Here is a 17980-nt window from a genome sequence, read left to right on the forward strand (position 1 = left end):
GCAAACAGTTATGAGCCATGTGCCCCTCCCTCAAGTCACTGATTGGTTACTGCCTGGTAATCCATCAGTGAAAACAAAGGAAGCTGCAAAACAGAAAGTAGTGTACTGACTTTTATGTTAGACATCCAGTCACTCCAGCCTTTATAAATTACATTTTTGGCTAACTAACTATATTAGAAACATGTTTTATTTTGCAGGAACTACGTAACCTACATTGCATTGCACTGTGATGTTCCTTATTGAAATCGTGTGTGCAGGGAATTATGGGGTTTGGAAGATGCAGGCTGAGGACAGATGGCTGCTGATACAAAGTAACAGTAGTCAGTCAGCTCAGCAAAGTATTCAGACAGATCAGCAGGAGAGTAGGGGGTTAGGCTTAGGGAACTGTTCCAAACCATTAAAAATCATGAAAAGTCAGTTGCTTGAAATTATGTTTACTTTTAAAAAGTTATGTTTGTGTGGAGTTCCCCTTTAATATATATATAAAGTCTGTAAATTAAGTGTTCAATAATGCATCTTTTAAAATAAACCATTGTATGCAAAGTTAGGCAATCAGTAATGACTTTTTTAATTAATGTATATTTGTTGCCTAGTACAGCATTTTTCTTATTCTTGGCACAATGGCAACACCTTGTTGCCATTGTAGAAACTATAGCTACTGTACAACCCTTTGGTTTCCAGGAGATTTTGTCAGTGATGACAATGTAGCTCCATCTCTTTTGTGTGGATGTGGGTGTCATCTATGATTGATCACACCACTGAAAAAGTTCTTCTGAGTAACCAAAAAAATAGCTATAGGATGCAATGGTGATTTTCTTAACGGTATTATCTATGCCCTGCACCCTACATTCTTTACTGTGATACTGGAGAACAAACACTTTAAAATCCATCCATGATATTCTAAGGTCACTGACCATATTTGTACTGTACTTTATACTGTTGGTATTTAAGTTCTTGGATAGCGAACCCATTTTTTTCTGTATATTATTGGAGATTAAAGGCTTCAATACCATTCTTTATAATAGCAACCATATATACCTTGCCCATAAACTTCAGTGAAACATCAGTCTCCCATAGGCAAATCGTTATGTAAAATGGTAGAAGTAGAAAATTACTTTTCAATACAGCATCGTCCAAACATGACAAAAACTCATAGACTGTATAAAAAAAACTATAGAACATTTTTATTGCTTTTCGACATTAAGAATTAAACAGAATAACATTATATAAAAGCACTTATACAAAAGAATATAATAACAATAAATCAAAGAAATCAGAATGAAAGCAGAGCAGAAAAAATGGACACAACGTAACAGAAGATGCAGTGCAATGAGTCTCTGCAAGTGTGCTAATCCCTGTGCCAAAAAGGACATTCTACTTTTTATCCAGTTATCCTACCAGCCAAAGCTAAAGCAAAATTGCAGCTTTTACCCAAAGTCCTGTGTGACTGACCACTGACAATGTGTTCTGATAAAATCTTTAAGCTAAAAAAGTAAAAAAATATTTTACAAAAATGTGTTACTAAGTAAAAAGTGCTCCTCCTTTACTGCTTACGGTCAGGCTATTTTTTGTATCAAAATTGCATTCATTTTTATATTAAACATCACAGTCTGTTTATCCTCATCCTCTTTATAATGCCAGTTTTGGCCTGTGTTCCAAGCAGTCATTAAAGTGTGTTTCCAGCCTTACTTGGAGCAAGTGCAAACAGTGCTTTGAGCATATTCTCATTACTACAGTTGATATCAGCTGTTACTTCACTTGGGGAATAGGCAACTGCCCGGATAGTCATAATGTCGCTCCTGAAAGGTATCAGAAAAAACACTGATTAGTATTTTATTTAAATAATATATTAATATGACAAAACCCACATTTATTTTTAACAAGAGAAACGAAAAAAAAGCTCACACACCAGTCGTTAAATATTAAAATCAAATCAAAGGGTCCTTCTTGCCTATAACAAACACCCAGGCTCCCTGCATTTATTTGCTCAGCCCATGACCCACTGCCAACCAGTATAAGTGACAAAAGAGCTCAGCTCTAGCAGAATTCTGCACTAAAATCCATTTTTCAAAAGAGCAAACAGATTTATTTTTATTTAATTTTGAAATCTGACATGGGGCTAGACATATTGTCAGTTTTCCAGCTGCCCCATACATGTGACTTGTGCCTGCACTTGCTTTCTGGAAGGCTGTTGTTTCTCAATGTAACTGAATCAGTCTCAGTGGGACTTGGCTTTTACTATTGAGTGTTGTTCTTAGATCTTCCAGGCAGCTGTTATCTTGTGTTAGGGAGCTGCTATCTGGTTACCTTTCCATTGTTCTGTTGTTAGGCTGCTGGGGGGGAAAGGGGGTGATCTCACTCCTACTTGCAGTACAGCATTAAAAAGTGACTGAAGTTTAGCAGAGCACAAGTCACATGACTGGGGGCAGCTGGTGAATTGACAATATGTCTAGGCTTATGTCAGATATCAAAATTAAATATAAAAAAAATCAGTTTGCTCTCTTGAAAAATGGATTTTAGTGCAGAATTCTACTGGAGCAGCACTATTAAGTAATGTGTTTTGAAAAAAAAAAAAGATTTCCCATGACAGTATACCTTTAAGCAAAAAAAAAAAAATTGAATTGTTTTTACTTTATAATGTTTATACAGATGTAAAAATGCATCAAACAATATGTCCAACTAGTGAGACCCTCACCTGTTGATTGTGCAGTAAACGAGATGTTGTAGGACAGCCACATATCCATAACACAAAGAAGAGTTGCTATGAACCCAAAAACCTTAAAAATTAAACATACATCTATGTTCAGTATTTTGTTAGACAAAAAAAAGACATACATACACACATATATATATATATATATATATATATATATATATATATATATATATATATATATATATATATATATATATATATATATATATATATATATATTGGTGTGAAAAACTATTTGCCCCCTTCCTGATTTCTTATTCTTTTGCATGTTTGTCACACAAAATGTTTCTGATCATCAAACACATTTAACTATTAGTCAAATATAACACAAGTAAACACAAAATGCAGTTTTTAAATGAGGGTTTTTATTATTTAGGGAGAAAAGAAATCCAAACCTGTGTGAAAAAGTAATTGCCCCCTGAACCTAATAACTGGTTGGGCCACCCTTAGCAGCAATAACTGCAATCAAGCGTTTGCGATAACTTGCAACAAGTCTTTTACAGTGCTCTGGAGGAATTTTGGCCCACTCATCTTTGCAGAATTGTTGTAATTCAGCTTTATTTGAGGGTTTTCTAGCATGAACCGCCTTTTTACGGTCATGCCACAACATCTCAATAGGATTCAGGTCAGGACTTTGACTAGGTCACTCCAAAGTCTTCATTTTGTTTTTCTTCAGCCATTCAGAGGTGGATTTGCTGGTGTGTTTTGGGTCATTGTCCTGCTGCAGCACCCAAGATCGCTTCAGCTTGAGTTGACGAACAGATGGCCGGACATTCTCCTTCAGGATTTTTTGGTAGACAGTAGAGTACATGGTTCCATCTATCACAGCAAGTCTTCCAGGTCCTGAAGCAGCAAAACAACCCCAGACCATCACACTACCACCACCATATTTTACTGTTGGTATGATGTTCTTTTCTGAAATGCTGTGTTACTTTTACGCCAGATGTAACGGGACGCGCACCTTCCAAAAAGTTCAACTTTTGTCTCGTCGGTCCACAAGGTATTTTCCCAAAAGTCTTGGCAATCATTGAGATGTTTTTTAGCAAAATTGAGACAAGCCTTAATGTTCTTTTTGCTTAAAAGTGGTTTGCGCCTTGGAAATCTGCCATGCAGGCCGTTTTTGCCCAGTCTCTTTCTTATGGTGGAGTCGTGAACACTGACCTTAATTGAGGCAAGTGAGGCCTGCAGTTCTTTAGATGTTGTCCTGGGGTCTTTTGTGGCCTCTCGGATGAGTTGTCTCTGCGCTCTTGGGGTAATTTTGGTCGGCCGGCCACTCCTGGGAAGGTTCACCACTGTTCCATGTTTTTGCCATTTGTGGATAATGGCTCTCAATGTGGTTCGCTGGAGTCCCAAAGCTTTAGAAATGGCTTTATAACCTTTGAAATTGAACTCAGGTGTGATAAACCACAGTTAAGTTATTTTTTTACAAGGGGGGCAATCACTTTTTCACACAGGCCCATGTAGATTTGGAGTTTTTTTTCTCCCTTAATAACGTAAACCTTCATTTAAAAACTGCATTTTGTGTTCAATTATGTTATCTTTGACTAATAGTTAACGGTTTTTGATGAGCAGAAACATTTAAGTGTGACAAACATGCAAAAGAATAAGAAATCAGGAAGGGGGCAAATAGTTTTTCACACCACTGTATATATATATATATATATATATATATATATATATATATATATATATATATATATATATATATATATATAATCTTCAAAAATGGATCCGCACTCGTTTCGGCCCACGTTGGGCACGTGAGTGATAATTCAATAAAAATCACTTTGATTGTATTGTTTGGAGTGCGGATCCATTTTTGAAGATTATATGTCATAACTTTGACCCAGCACCCACCACAAACCTGAAGGGATACAGTGCAGGAACTTTCTGGACTTTTATATATATATTTATATTTAAACCCGTAAACCAATCCTACACGTAGATGCGATTCATTGTCTCCATGAGACAGTTCAAATCAGTTCATCTATCATGCTAAACAGAAAGATTCTTACCGATCCAACAATCAATCCTGCTATGCTGTGACTTTTTACAGCAGCGACAATGGAAGCAATGAAGAGAAGAAATGTACAAATTGCATAGTGCAGCAGCTCCTGAAACAAGATGCGACAGCTACAATTAGTATTATGTAAAATTAGATCTAATACAGTATGAACAATAAGCTTTAGACTGACATATCTGTTTTAATAAACCGAAATGTCCCCTTGTTTATCCCGTCCTGGTCTCTGGTCCCTCATCTTACCTATCTGTCAGTCCCATATGTTTTTGTTTAAACCAAATGTCTTGCATACTGCTTAACAAAACAACTTTTGTGGCGAATTTGATTCTTTTCAAATAATATAGTACAGTTTATAAGAATATTTTCATAAATGTCTGAACAGAAATTCGTTTCCTGAGTTAAGGAAAGTGAACATTCTTCTGTGTTCTGCTTTCTACTTTGAAAGTCATATTTATTTGTAGCATCTCAAACCTACCACTAGCTTAGAATCTTGGTTTTCACCATTCACTCACTGTATGGTATCATAAATCCTATGAATGTCTGAGCTCCATATTGTTTGTTCAGAGGAATATTCATCATAGTACAGTGCAAGGCTATCAAAGAAAGGCTTTCAACTCTCCATGATTTTTCACTTTTATAGCTTGAACAGTATTTGCTGCTAGTATACTATTATTTCTTCTTCTTTTATCTTCTTTACTATATGACTGAGATTCTAGACATACACTATATGGCTGAACATCTCATTATCACATCTCACAAGAAAACCAAGGGTACTGATATGAAGTTGGTCCTCCCTGACACTCTATGCTTCTAGGAAGGCTTTCCACTAGCTGTAGGAACCTTGTTGGTGGGATTTGCTTCCGTGCATACATAAGAGGTTGGACACACATGTTGGGGGATCAGGCATGGCAAGGTCAGGCTTTGCAGACCAGTCACGTTCTTCTATTCACATCACTGCAACTTTTAGTTCTGTATAAATTTTACTCTGTGCCCAAGTTTATGATTCTGCTGAAAATGGAAATTGCTTTCTCCAAACTGTTGCCACAGAGGGCCAGATTCAATTTCGGCAGAAAAAAGTTTATCTCATGGACGAGATTCAGTTTGAGAAGCAATTAAATTCAGAAAAAATTATATCACTGTTTATCAAATGTTTTCACCATTGAATACTATGGGGAGGGGGAACTGGAATTGAATTAGGAGAAAAGTTTTTTTTTTTTCCTTAATTTGAAATCTTGTCCATGAGTTTTCACATGATAAACCATGAATTGAATCTGGCCAAAAGTATGAAGGATAGAATTTTAAAAATGTCATTGTATGATGCAGTTGCACCTGTGTCGGCAATGAAGGGTTTGGCTTATATAGCCTATCCCAGTTGCTACTGTGATGAGACTATGGGAGCTCTAATTTCTTACACCTTTTAGTGCAGAACATCTTACATCTTTTAAACCCAATGGAGAATTTTCATATCTTCATCACTATGGGACCAACAGGAAACGCAATCTGAACCACAGCATGGCCAAACATTTTCAAATATTTAATGAAATGAAACAGGATGACGTTAAAGGCACAGTAACACCAAAAAATGCAAGTGCATCAAAGTGCTCTATACAAGTAAAAGTGCTGTGTTTTCTTCAGAAAGACTACTATAGTTTATATAAACAAGCTGTGAAGTCATTCAAAACACATATTACATAGCAGATAACAGATGCACTCTGTACAATACCATTGTTTTCTTTTACAGAGCTATTATATGTATATTTTCTTCTTTTTCAGCTTGAATGGCTGCCCCCATGGCTACACAGCAGTCTATTTATATAAACTATAGTAGTCTTTCTTAAGCAAAGACATACGTTTTACCAATGCAGGGCAACAGTACATGATATTTTAATGACTTTAAAACACTTATTTTTTGTTGTTACTGTTCCTTTAAGGGAAGCCATGTGCTGACAGAATCCCTTTTAGAAAGAAAGCTGACACCGATCAGGTCTGTGCTGTTCACTTACCGTTAAGGGCCATGAAATGCACGTCAGCATTCTGTAAATTCGAAAGACGTTGATCACATAAAAAATGAATATTAAAATCATGAAGCAAATTGTGACAACTTCAAAGTAGTTGTATGCACTGTAGTCTGTCCAATTTGAGAACCTCACGCAAAGAAATCCTATTAATAAGGACAGCTGTAAGAGAGAAGTTCAGCATTGTATTAGTGACCACTAGCCAGCTGAAGGCCCACAGGAGACATATTCCCTATGATTTACATAGCTCAACAATAATAAGATGTACAAAATATGGGAATGACCATTTCGTGGGTGTGGGTGTGTTAGATTGCAAGTTCTAGTGGGGCAGGGACTGAGGAGAATAATTTCTTTCAGCACTATATTAAACATAATATTTACTATTTAAAAGATGCCCAAAGGGGTAATTGAAGGGGATCTATCGTGAAAATTAAATTTAATATAAGCTTCATCATACTGAAATAAGAAACTTTCTAAATACAATCAATTAAATATTCTGTACTTTTTCTGAAATAATTAAGTTTATCTTTACTATCCCTCTCTCAGCATCTGTTTCTCCTTCATTGACAGTTAGATCCATTATATCTTTTAGTGGGGGGGCTCCTTTCCTAGCAGATGTATTAGAGCTCACTCAAATAACTAATTCCAGTACAAACAAAATCTTGTTTGCACAAGATTTTGCACAAATCCTGCATGTAGAGAGACATGATGTCTGGTGATTTTAATAGAGTGTGCTCTAATACATCTTCTAGGCAAAAGAAGCCCCCCTATAAGATAAATTGGATCTAACGGTTAATGAATATCTGACACCCAACTGCTGCATTAAGAGAGAATGAAGAGAAACAGATGCTGAGAGAGGAATAGTGAAGATAAACTTGATTATTTCAGAAACTGTACAGAATTTTTAATTGATTACATTTACAAAATGTCTTATTTCTTATGCTGAAGCTTACTGTATATTTAATTTTCACAATAGTTCCCCTTTAACTTATGATTTTAGAATGTTTTAAACGCCATATGCATAGCAACTTTTCAATTGGTCTTCATTTTAATAGTTTTTGTGCTTCTTTTCAGTTTTCAAACAAGGATCAATGACCTCAGCAGCCATAAAAACTACGATATTGTGTAATTTTATTGTAATGTTTTATTACTTATCTTTCTATTCAGGGACTTGTCTCCCATGCTTATGTGGCAAGCAGTGGACAAATACAAATGGGGTAATGACATTATAAGGCACAAAACATTTGCTCTAGGTGACGGTGTGAAAGAGAAAGCCCTTAGGTTTCTGCTCCTTTTAGTCAAAAAGGCTCAGCAAGAAAACGTAACCTTGACAAAAAATTTGGTTAGAAATGTGGCATATTTTTGGGGCTTCTAAACTGGCCTAGGCCATCATAGCCATTTCATTGTGCAGATCTGCTCCTCTCAAAATGGTTCCAGTATTTCCAGTGTGCCCTTCTCCAGTCATCTGTCTCTAAAAACAAAACTAACAACCTTGCACCATGAAGATGACCAAGGAACAAATTTAGTGGCTATTCTTTTACGTCAAATAGACTGTCCCATGACAGCCTTCATAGTTAAGTACAGGGTACAAATACTAAAATAAGTAACTTACATACACACAATTATCCCTAAAGACACTACAGGGCTCATTTACGAATGCAAGGGAAGTGTGCAAATGCCAGGAGCGTGGTGTCAATGGATTATATTACGTTGCTAAAATATGGTTTTAAACATATACAGTTATGGGATCCGGAAACCCATTATCCAGGAAGCTCCTAATTACAGAAAGGCTGTCTCCTCTAGACTCCATTCTATCCAAATAATCCACATTTTTAAAAATGATTTCTGTTTTCTCTGTAGTAATAAAACTGTACCTTGTACTTGATCCCAACTAAGATATAATTAATCCTTTTTGGAAGGAGAACCAGCTTATTGGGTTTATTTTATGTTTACATGATTTTCTAGTAACTTAAGGTATGAAGATTAAAATTATGGAAGGATCCATTATCCGGAATACCCCAGGTCCTGAGCATTCTGGATAACAGGTCCCATATATTTACTGGCACTAGGGTTGCCACCTTCTGTTGCTTTCTTAATTTGGAAATCTAGCAGTTTTCATCTAGACAGCCCTTCCAAAAACTGGGTGGATGACAACCCAAACTGGCAGTAAAGGATCTTCCAGAATTTCAAAAATGTTCCCTTTAACTGCACTACCCCAAAAACCTTCAGTTAACTTTTAGTTTGGTATAGTACAGTGCTGTCCAACTTCTGTGTTACCGAGGGCTGAAATTTTTCTGGCCTACATGGTGGAGGGACAATAAACCACACCCACTTTAAACCACACCCATGTTACCACAAGACCATGTCCACATTCATGGTGGTAGCACACCAAAAAATCAAATGGTTGGTGCTCAATGCAGGGATATCACTTATCACTCATATGTGAAAAAAGTTGTCATATTAAGACATACCCTTAAAATCTATATGCCTCCTCATCCCCTGTGGATAACACAGCACCCCAGCACATGATTAAACACCTTAGGGGCCCCTTACAATAACTTATTTTCAAATCTAACAAACCCCCAGAACAAATACCAGGTTTATGTTCCACAAGCAGAGTAGGGCACACACAGGCAGAGTATGTCACACACAAGCAGAGTAGGGCACACACAGGCACAGTATGGCACACACAAGCAGAGTAGGGCACACACAAGCAGAGTAGGGCACACACAGGCAGAGTATGTCACACACAAGCAGAGTAGGGCACACACAGGCACAGTATGGCACACACAAGCAGAGTAGGGCACACACAAGCAGAGTAGGGCACACGCACACAAGAGGAGGTCACGGGCTGCATGCCCTGGTATAGAATGTTATAGAATGGTTAATTCTAAGCAACTTTTTAGTTGGCTTTCAATTTTCTTTGTTATCGTTTTTGCTTTATTTGACTTCTTCTGACTCTTTCCAGCTTTCAAATGGGGCTCACTGACCCCTTACTTATATTTCTATTAAAGCCCTCTGTTTGTGGGCTTAATAATGTATAAAACACCATTAAACCCTACATTTTTACGAAAATAAAACTTATGAAGATAACAGTACATTATATTTTAATTACTTAAAAATACTTTAATTTTTGCTGTTACTGTTCCTTTAACCTCTTTTTCTTAGCAGCTCTCCTTGTGCTACCTTGAATTTTCTTTGTTGTTTGTGGTTTCACCACTTTGCATGACAGGGCTTCCTTAGGCCTAAGTGTTTTTTGTAAAACTCTGGTTTGCCACTAAACAGAAGCTCTTTCAATTTCCTGTTCTTACGCTGTGATGGATTTCTCTCTGTGATTCCAATCTGGCCTAAATAATTGTAGCAGTCACAAAGGCTCCACTGTGAGGTGCATCACACATCTCCCCGCTCAGATGAACAACAGACAAAGTGACTCTGTTAAACAGTAAGAGGTAGATTTACAGTATTATACTTTGTACTGGGGATTCCAAGTATTTTGAATGCTATCATAATTGTATGATAACAGTAAGGAGTTAGTAACTGACAGGAAAGTGTTAACTCATTGGTACATTTATCAGGCTTTTTAGCGTGTTATAGTCCAATTTATTAGACCCGCAACCGGAGCCACTACCTGACCCGACCTGCAAGTACTTTATGCGCAACCCGATCTGTGACCCACTGACCATCAAGAAACAGGAAGTGCTGTCATTGTAAACCGTAAATGACATCATTAGAAGTAGGCGTGATCAGAGACAAAGAAGTAAAACTTGCTATTGAGAAGACCTGCGACAAGACCCGCAAACCCGGAGAACCAAGACCCACGTCTATACCCGCTCCAGAACCTTCTACCTGCAACCCGCAGGTTTTTGTAACCCGACCCGCTGCAGGACTCTAGCACAGCCCGACTATTAGCATCTAAACAGATTTAAAGTAGAAGGAAACGTAAAATCACTTGGGTGCCAAATGTTAGAGACCCCCCCCAGTGTCCCCAGCCCAGGGTACTTCTGTATGAACACCACAGAGCATGTGTTTTCTTCCAGTTCTTCATTCTTAAATGGCCCTGAGCTGACACATGCACAGAAGAGTGAAAAAGCAGTCTTTTTGCTTAAAGTTCAGCTTTTCACTCTACTGCGCATCTGCAACCGACATGAAGAAGATAAGATGACTGTGGTGCTCATACAGAAGTACCCTGTGTCTGTGCGGGGTATCAGGTAAAACAAAACACCCAGTGATTATAACTTTCTTTGTCCTTGAAGAAAACTATGGGAGTCAGAGCAAGATTCAAAGTTCAAAAAAACAGACGCAGTCCAACATATTTTTGCACCCTGCCCTGCTCATTACAGGTGTCTATGCCAACTGGCAGAACTTAAAAATTAAAAAAAAAAGACCTATATGAATTCTGATCCACCTCTTTCAGACAAAACTCATATCCAACTGAACCAACCAACAACTGGTCACTATAGGCAATAATAGGTTGTAAAAGTGTAATAGGCATTTGGTCACAGCTCTAACACATTGATGATATTTCACCAAGGCCCAAGAGCACCACAGATAAAGGGGGCCCCACCACAACAAATCTTCAGGGGGACACACCATCAGGAAGTGCACAGAGAGTTAGGCTAATATCATATGCGGCATCTCTCCACGTGTATAGTCTCTGCAGACGGAGAGCAAAATGAGGTCCCCTTTGCTCTGTGGTTACTCTGCACTGACAGGCATAGTGTTGGCTTGTGGCGGACGCGCAAACAAAGTGAATATCAGTGAGAGAATGTATAGTTTTTCAATTTGCGTCAATATTCGCTGTGTGTGTCTACACACAGGCCAACACTATGGGGCAGATTTATCAAAGGTCGAGGTGAATTTTTCGAATAAAAAAAATTCAAATTTCGAGCTATTTTTTTGTGTACTTCGACCTGTAGGGAACAGTCCAAATTCGATTTGAATTTGAAAAAAAATCGAAAAGTTATGATGTCATTTCTGTCACATGACTCACTGAAACTTGTGTATTATAATAAATAAATAAAGTACCCCCAGTTGCAAAATATGAGGATATTAGAAGTTACCTTGGAGTTCCATGACCTGTACAAAAACACTCAGCCTTCGGTCCTGTGTTTTAATATCCTTATATTTTACAAGAGGGGGTACTTTATTTACTATATAAACGGTGCTTAGTGATGTTTATAATCAGAGCTTAGTGATGTAATTTCTGTCAGTTGACTTACTGAAACTTGTGTATTATACGCACCACCTGTTGCAAAATATGAGGATATTAGAGGTCACCTCAGAGTTTCATGACCTGTATACAAAACCTCGGCAACTTATAATATCCTTATATTTTACAATAGGGGATACTTTATTCACTACATAAGCAGTCACCTCTCAGAGCTTCATGACCTGTATAAAAGTATTTAGCCTTTAGCCTTGTGCCTTCATATGACTGTGGAACTCCTCAGTGACTTAAAATATCTTTATATTTTAAAATAGGGGACACATTATTTAATACTCGATTGGTTTCTCTACCTTTATTTATATACTCCTTTATCTGTCACCCTGCTGGCCACGAAGTGATAGAAATTGCTAATAATTAGCTCTGCATCTCTTTAATAGAGAGCAAAAACAACTTTATCTCATCATCTCTAACAATACATGAGAGATAAGGTTTCAGATGTATTCAGGAATCTGGTACTTGTCTTAATTGTCCTGTATCAGTGACATCATCCCCAAACTGATGAGAGACCGGATAAGCGTCCCTTGTGTATAATGGTTGAACGGCAGCTTTAAGAGGAAGGGTGTGTAGATTTGCAACACTGCTTCTTTAACAACATTCTTCATACTCTCAAAGTATATTTTTTTAAAGCGTATACTACATATAATAACTGTTCCGCCAGTGTCTTTTTTTAAATGTCTCATTAAAAAATACTGTAAAAATGAAATAAATTTTGTTCTACCCAACACACCTTTTTGCTTTTTAGTAATAGTTCAAACCATTGCCCCCTGACTTAAGTTTTAAATGGAGATTATCCCCCCTTTTTAACACAAGCTCATTGGATCAAGCTTATGTACAGTATAAAAGGTGCTTAAACGCTGTATGGTGCCCTGATGAATCATTTCCAAAAACCCCACTCCTTGCTGCTCCCCTGTTTCTTTAGGCAGGACAGATTTCAGTGCAAGAAGCAAAATGTCACATTTTGGCTGTACTGATTTGCTTTTGTGGACTCCGGTATGTATTTATTTTTATATAAAGTTCCAGCTGTGGTGCACTCCAGTCAAGCGTTCTCTTCATGCCTGGGTGCTGTCAAATATATTGTAGAAAGTACCGGTAGTTCCCCGAGATTGACGGACTCCAGGACTTCATAATGCAGTTTAGAAAAGAAAATTTATTGTCAACGTTTCGGTCCCGTTCTGGGCCTGGTAATGTCTTGAGAAAGGCCCAGAACGGGACCGAAACGTTGACAGTAAATTTTCTTTTCTAAACTGCATTTTGAAGTCCTGGAGTGCGTCAATCTTGGGGAACTATTTATTTTTATATATATTTTGAGTTCAGACAGCACGGATACAACCTTTTTACATAAGCCCAACTGAATGTGCTTTTGTCTAAAAAGGGTTTTATATTTTGCCTTTTAATGAAATCTGCTGCAGAGCAACTATTATAGATTGATACATTTATTGATGGCATCTCTCTGATGGCTCCTTCTGACAAAAAAATATTGGCAACAAATGTATGGCGGAGTTTAGACAAAAAAATAGTAAGAAGCTGAAACAGGGAAGGCCAGTAAATTGTGCATGTAGGTCAGTTCTGTTCAACTCAGTGGTTGCCCACAAAGGAGCCATGCAATCCCGTAACTCTCTAATAAGGGAGCGGGATAACAGAAGATTCAGTCACATCATCCCGGTAACTGCAAATAGCACTTTCAATTGTCAAATCAAATGTCAAATGTCTTTGCAGCACCTGAAAAGCGTTAAAACCATTCCTGTGTTAAGAATTGTTCTGGTCAGCTTATCGCTCTTTAAAGAGGAAGCAATCACAATATACACTCTTTAGTTAGTGTGATGGGTTTTCCTTTTTATATGCAATATGAGGGACAGCAGAAAATGCCTGGTTTTAGTGGGGACATTAATTTACAGGCAGTTTTGTGGTGCTGGTGTATCAGTTGCATTCTTGCACCACACAGCATAACATCCTCCGATGTCTAGAACAGGTATGTCCTACCTGCCACCTCCCAAGTACTGCCCTAAAGGCCACCCCCAACTGTGAGGACCGAAGTTATATGCGGCCCCTAGCGAAGCAGGGAGATTTAGGGCAAGAGAGGTTCCATAAATGATTAATCTTAAACAACAATTTGTGGATTACAGGCTATATTAATGTAAGTACTAATTATCAAGCAACTGTATTTATTGTATTCTCCTCCAAAAGGGCCCAGGTAAAAGTCATCTCTGACTGTAATTTCTACATTTCTTGCACCAGTAAGTATAGTGACCTGTATAGATTATTTGATGCAGATTGTGTTGTATACTGTTATGTATACATTGTATATATATATATATATATATATATATATATATATATATATATATATATATATATAATATATATATATATATAAACCGAAAGAGAATATCAGCAGGACTCACAGGATTTAAAAATAACGATTTATTGCAGAGTTATGGACCAATTGAGAAAGGCCCTAGGGGGGCCGAAACGTTAGTCCATAACTCTGCAATAAATCATTATTTGTTATTTTTAAATCCTGTGAGTGCTGATCTTCTCTTTTAGTTTGCATGAAGTATTTACTGATCGTGCACCCAGGCATCTAAGTAGCGTTTTTCGAGTTTCGAGTGCTGGCATCCCTTTGGAATTCAATCCCCTGCAGGGATCTTCGTCAAGGGGGTCGAAACGTTGAGGTCAATAAATATTTTTTAGATTTTTGACTGAAAATCCTGTGACTGCCGCTATTCTTTGCATATATATATTTATATCTTCTCCACAGAATCGAATTCCAGGAGAGACACAGGAGTAACACGCACAGTGAAGTGCTGCAGAAGGAGCTGCTAAGGGGCACACAAGACCTCCAGAGATCCCAGGCCAGCAAGGAATTAGGGAGGGCAACAGTCCTGGGTTGGCAGGGCCCATGAGGACTGGGCCAGTTTGACCCAGTATGTATATGTGTTAGACAAAGCCAGGACATACAGCAGCGCAAAGAGGAAGCTGAGCTCAGTACCAACCCACCCCTCAGCTTTACAAACATACACGTACTTCATAACTTTATTGTACATATTTTATGGTAAAAAGTGGAAGAAGCCACATTCCTATGTATTCCCTAGGGGCTACAGTTGCACAGTCGGGGGGCTCTAGGTTATAAATAACGGGGAAGCCCACAGTCTGCCTCCCACACAGTCACAGATCTTAGTGATGTGCCCCTCACGGAGTGTTTAGCGGGGCAGCAGAGTGTGAGCAGCACAGAGCAGCCTGAGGAGGAGGAGGCAGCACATAGCGGATTAGAGTTGCAGGTACCCGCCCCGAGACAATCCCTGCCCGTCTCTTACCATCTCCGTTCCTTTCAGCGTGCCCGAGTAGGACCTGGCGTATCCCGTATCAAAGAGTCCAGTGCTCGGCTGGGGAACGTTGCTGCTGCTCGCAGTTGTGCGTATGATGGTCACATTTCGAGCCATGATGCCGCCTCCCCAACTAACTTGTCCAGTTGTGAGGGAGGCAGGCGGCTGATGACAGAAACAAATGTGAAGTTCTCTCAGAATGAGGAGTTTCCACAGCTCCGCCGAGCTCCGCCCGTATATGAGAGGGACTGAATAGCACTGCCCCACCCCCTCTGCACAACTTGCACGCACCAGCACTCACTTCCCAGGCTGGGACCTCCATTGCTCAGTAGCCGGGGTTGGACTGGACCGGACGGACACTGGTAAAAAAAAACTCAGTGCACCCAGGACCGTTCCCCTCCCCACTTCCCTGCAGAACTCGTGTGCCCCTTAGATGCTCGGCTGTACTTCACTGTGCTCGTCTCTCCTGTAATTCCATCCCCCACGCTACAGTGAAGGGGAACAGGACTTGTTTACAGAAGCTGAGCAGACTGACAGAAGGGTGCTGCTATTTGCTTGTTCAACATGAGAAGTACAGAGGCCTACAAGGGTCAGCACGTAGGCATGTTAACCCTTCACAAACATAGCCAGTACGGAACGCATTTTAGGACATCCTGCAGCGAAATACATGTCCTTCATTTGATTGCTTTTACCGTCAGTCATTGTTCAAATCTGCAATCACATCTCTGTCCTCTACCCCTTCTCAGCCGTCAGTCATACGAACTCCGCCCTCAGCCTTCCGCCCTCCATCCTCTGCCCTCCATCCTCTGCCCTCAGTCCTCTGCCTTCCACCCTCAGTCCTCTTCCTTTTAGTCCTCTTCCGCCCTCGCTGCTCAGCACTCCCCCCTCAGATCTCTCTTTTCAGCTGACAGTCTTATCCATAAGTTTCTGAAGTGGTGAGCGGGGGCGGAAGGCAGAGGAATGAGGGTGGAAGGCAGATGACTGAAGGAGGAGGATAGAGGGCGGAAGGCTGAGGGCGAAGTTCGTATGACTGACGGCTGAGAAGGGAGGGTAGAGGACGGAGGTGTGATTGCAGATTTGGATGATGACGGAAGGTAAAAGCAACCGATGCACCATTCTGAAGGCATAGTAACTCTCAGCGGGTTTGTTCAAACACCTTCACCTGTGCAGTCGTGCTCACTCTCCAGTCAGGCCACACCAGGAAGCCCAAAGGCAAATTCAATAAACATGTGATTAGACGTCTTGTCTTTCTGCCCTTACCTGCTGGCAGCCCGAGTCCTGCTCCAAAATCCACAGCAGCTCCTGCTTTTCTCATCGCTGAAGCTGTGCCTCTGCTACATGCACTAAGTTTTCACTCATTGTCACCTCAGCTCCTGCTTTCCTAGAAAGTTTCTGTCACTGGGGGTATAAACAGTTTAAGTCCATAAATATTTGGACAGACTTTTTTTTTCTAATTTTGGTTCTGTACATTACCACAATGAATTTTAAATGAAACCACTCAGATGCAGTTGAACTGTAGACTTTCAGCTTTGATTCAGTGGATTGAACAAAAAGATAAAAATGTGAGGAACTAAAGCCTTTTTTAACGCAATCACTTCATTTCAGGGGCTCAAAAGTAATTGGACAAATTAAAAAACTGAAAATAAAATGTTCATTTCTAATACTTGGTTGAAAACCCTTTGCTGGCAATGACAGCCTGAAGTCTTGAACTCATGGACATCACCAGATTCTGGGTTTCCAACTTTTTAATGCTCTGCCAGGCCTTTACTGTAGTGGTTTTTAGTTGCTGTTTGTTTGTGGGCCTTTCTGTCTGAAGTTTAGTCTTCAACAATTGAAATGCAGCTCAATTGGGTTCAGATCAGGTGACTGACTTGGCCATTCAAGAATATTCCACTTCTTTGTTTTAATAAACTCCTGGGTTGCTTTGGCTCTATGTTTTGGGTCATTGTCCATCTGTATGATGAAATGCCTCCCAATCAATTTGACTGCATTTAGCTGGATTTGAGCAGACAGTATATCTTGAACACCTCAGAATTCATTCGGCTGCTTCTGTCTTGTGTCACATCATGGATAATCACTAGTGTCCCAGTGCCACTGGCAGCCATGCACGCCCAAGCCATCACACTGCCTCCCTCATGTTTTACAGATGACGTGGTATGCTTTGGATCATGAGCTGTTCCACGCCTTCTCCATACTTCTTTCTTGCCATCATTCTGGTAGAGGTTGATCTTGGTTTCATCTGTCTAAAGAATTTTTTCCAGAACTGTGCTGGCTTTTTTAAAATCTGCAGGGCCCTAGATAGGGTTGCTACCTTTTTTAAAAAAATTTACCGGCCAGTGATGGGGGGCGGTAACGCCGTGACGTAAAAAGGGGCGGGCCACGGGTAAATGGGCGGGTTGTGATGTAAAAGGGGGCGGGCCCCATCGCAAGAGGGGCAGAAGACGAAGGAGGGTACGTTTCTGGCAGAGGGCCAAGGGCTTTTTTTATAGGTATTACAAATTACCGGCAGCTACATTGCTGGTAAATTTGTAATACCGGCTCTGGCAGGTATTTTACCAGATAGGCCGGTAAAATACCAGCTGGGTGGCAAACCTAGCCCTAGAGGAGGTATGCAATGGTGCATTGGGGAGCATGAGCTTGTGAAGGGGGTGAGGGTGGTGGCCCTAACCCCCCAGTCCA

General features: G+C 39.6%; 1 protein-coding gene across 1 annotated transcript; it reads right to left on the reverse strand.

Moving 5' to 3' along the window:
* Positions 1-1162: 1162 nt before the first annotated feature.
* cmtm7.S (CKLF-like MARVEL transmembrane domain containing 7 S homeolog) lies at positions 1163-15505 on the reverse strand. The gene is given in 5 exon segments (NM_001086422.1): positions 1163-1799; positions 2696-2777; positions 4732-4830; positions 6740-6913; positions 15293-15505. Coding segments are annotated over 5 exon segments (495 nt in total). The 5' UTR covers positions 15419-15505; the 3' UTR covers positions 1163-1785.
* Between the last annotated feature and the right edge of the window lie 2475 nt (positions 15506-17980).

The sequence above is a fragment of the Xenopus laevis genome, chromosome 6S (assembly GCF_017654675.1).
Source record: "Xenopus laevis strain J_2021 chromosome 6S, Xenopus_laevis_v10.1, whole genome shotgun sequence".
NCBI classification, from domain to species: Eukaryota; Metazoa; Chordata; class Amphibia; order Anura; family Pipidae; genus Xenopus; species Xenopus laevis.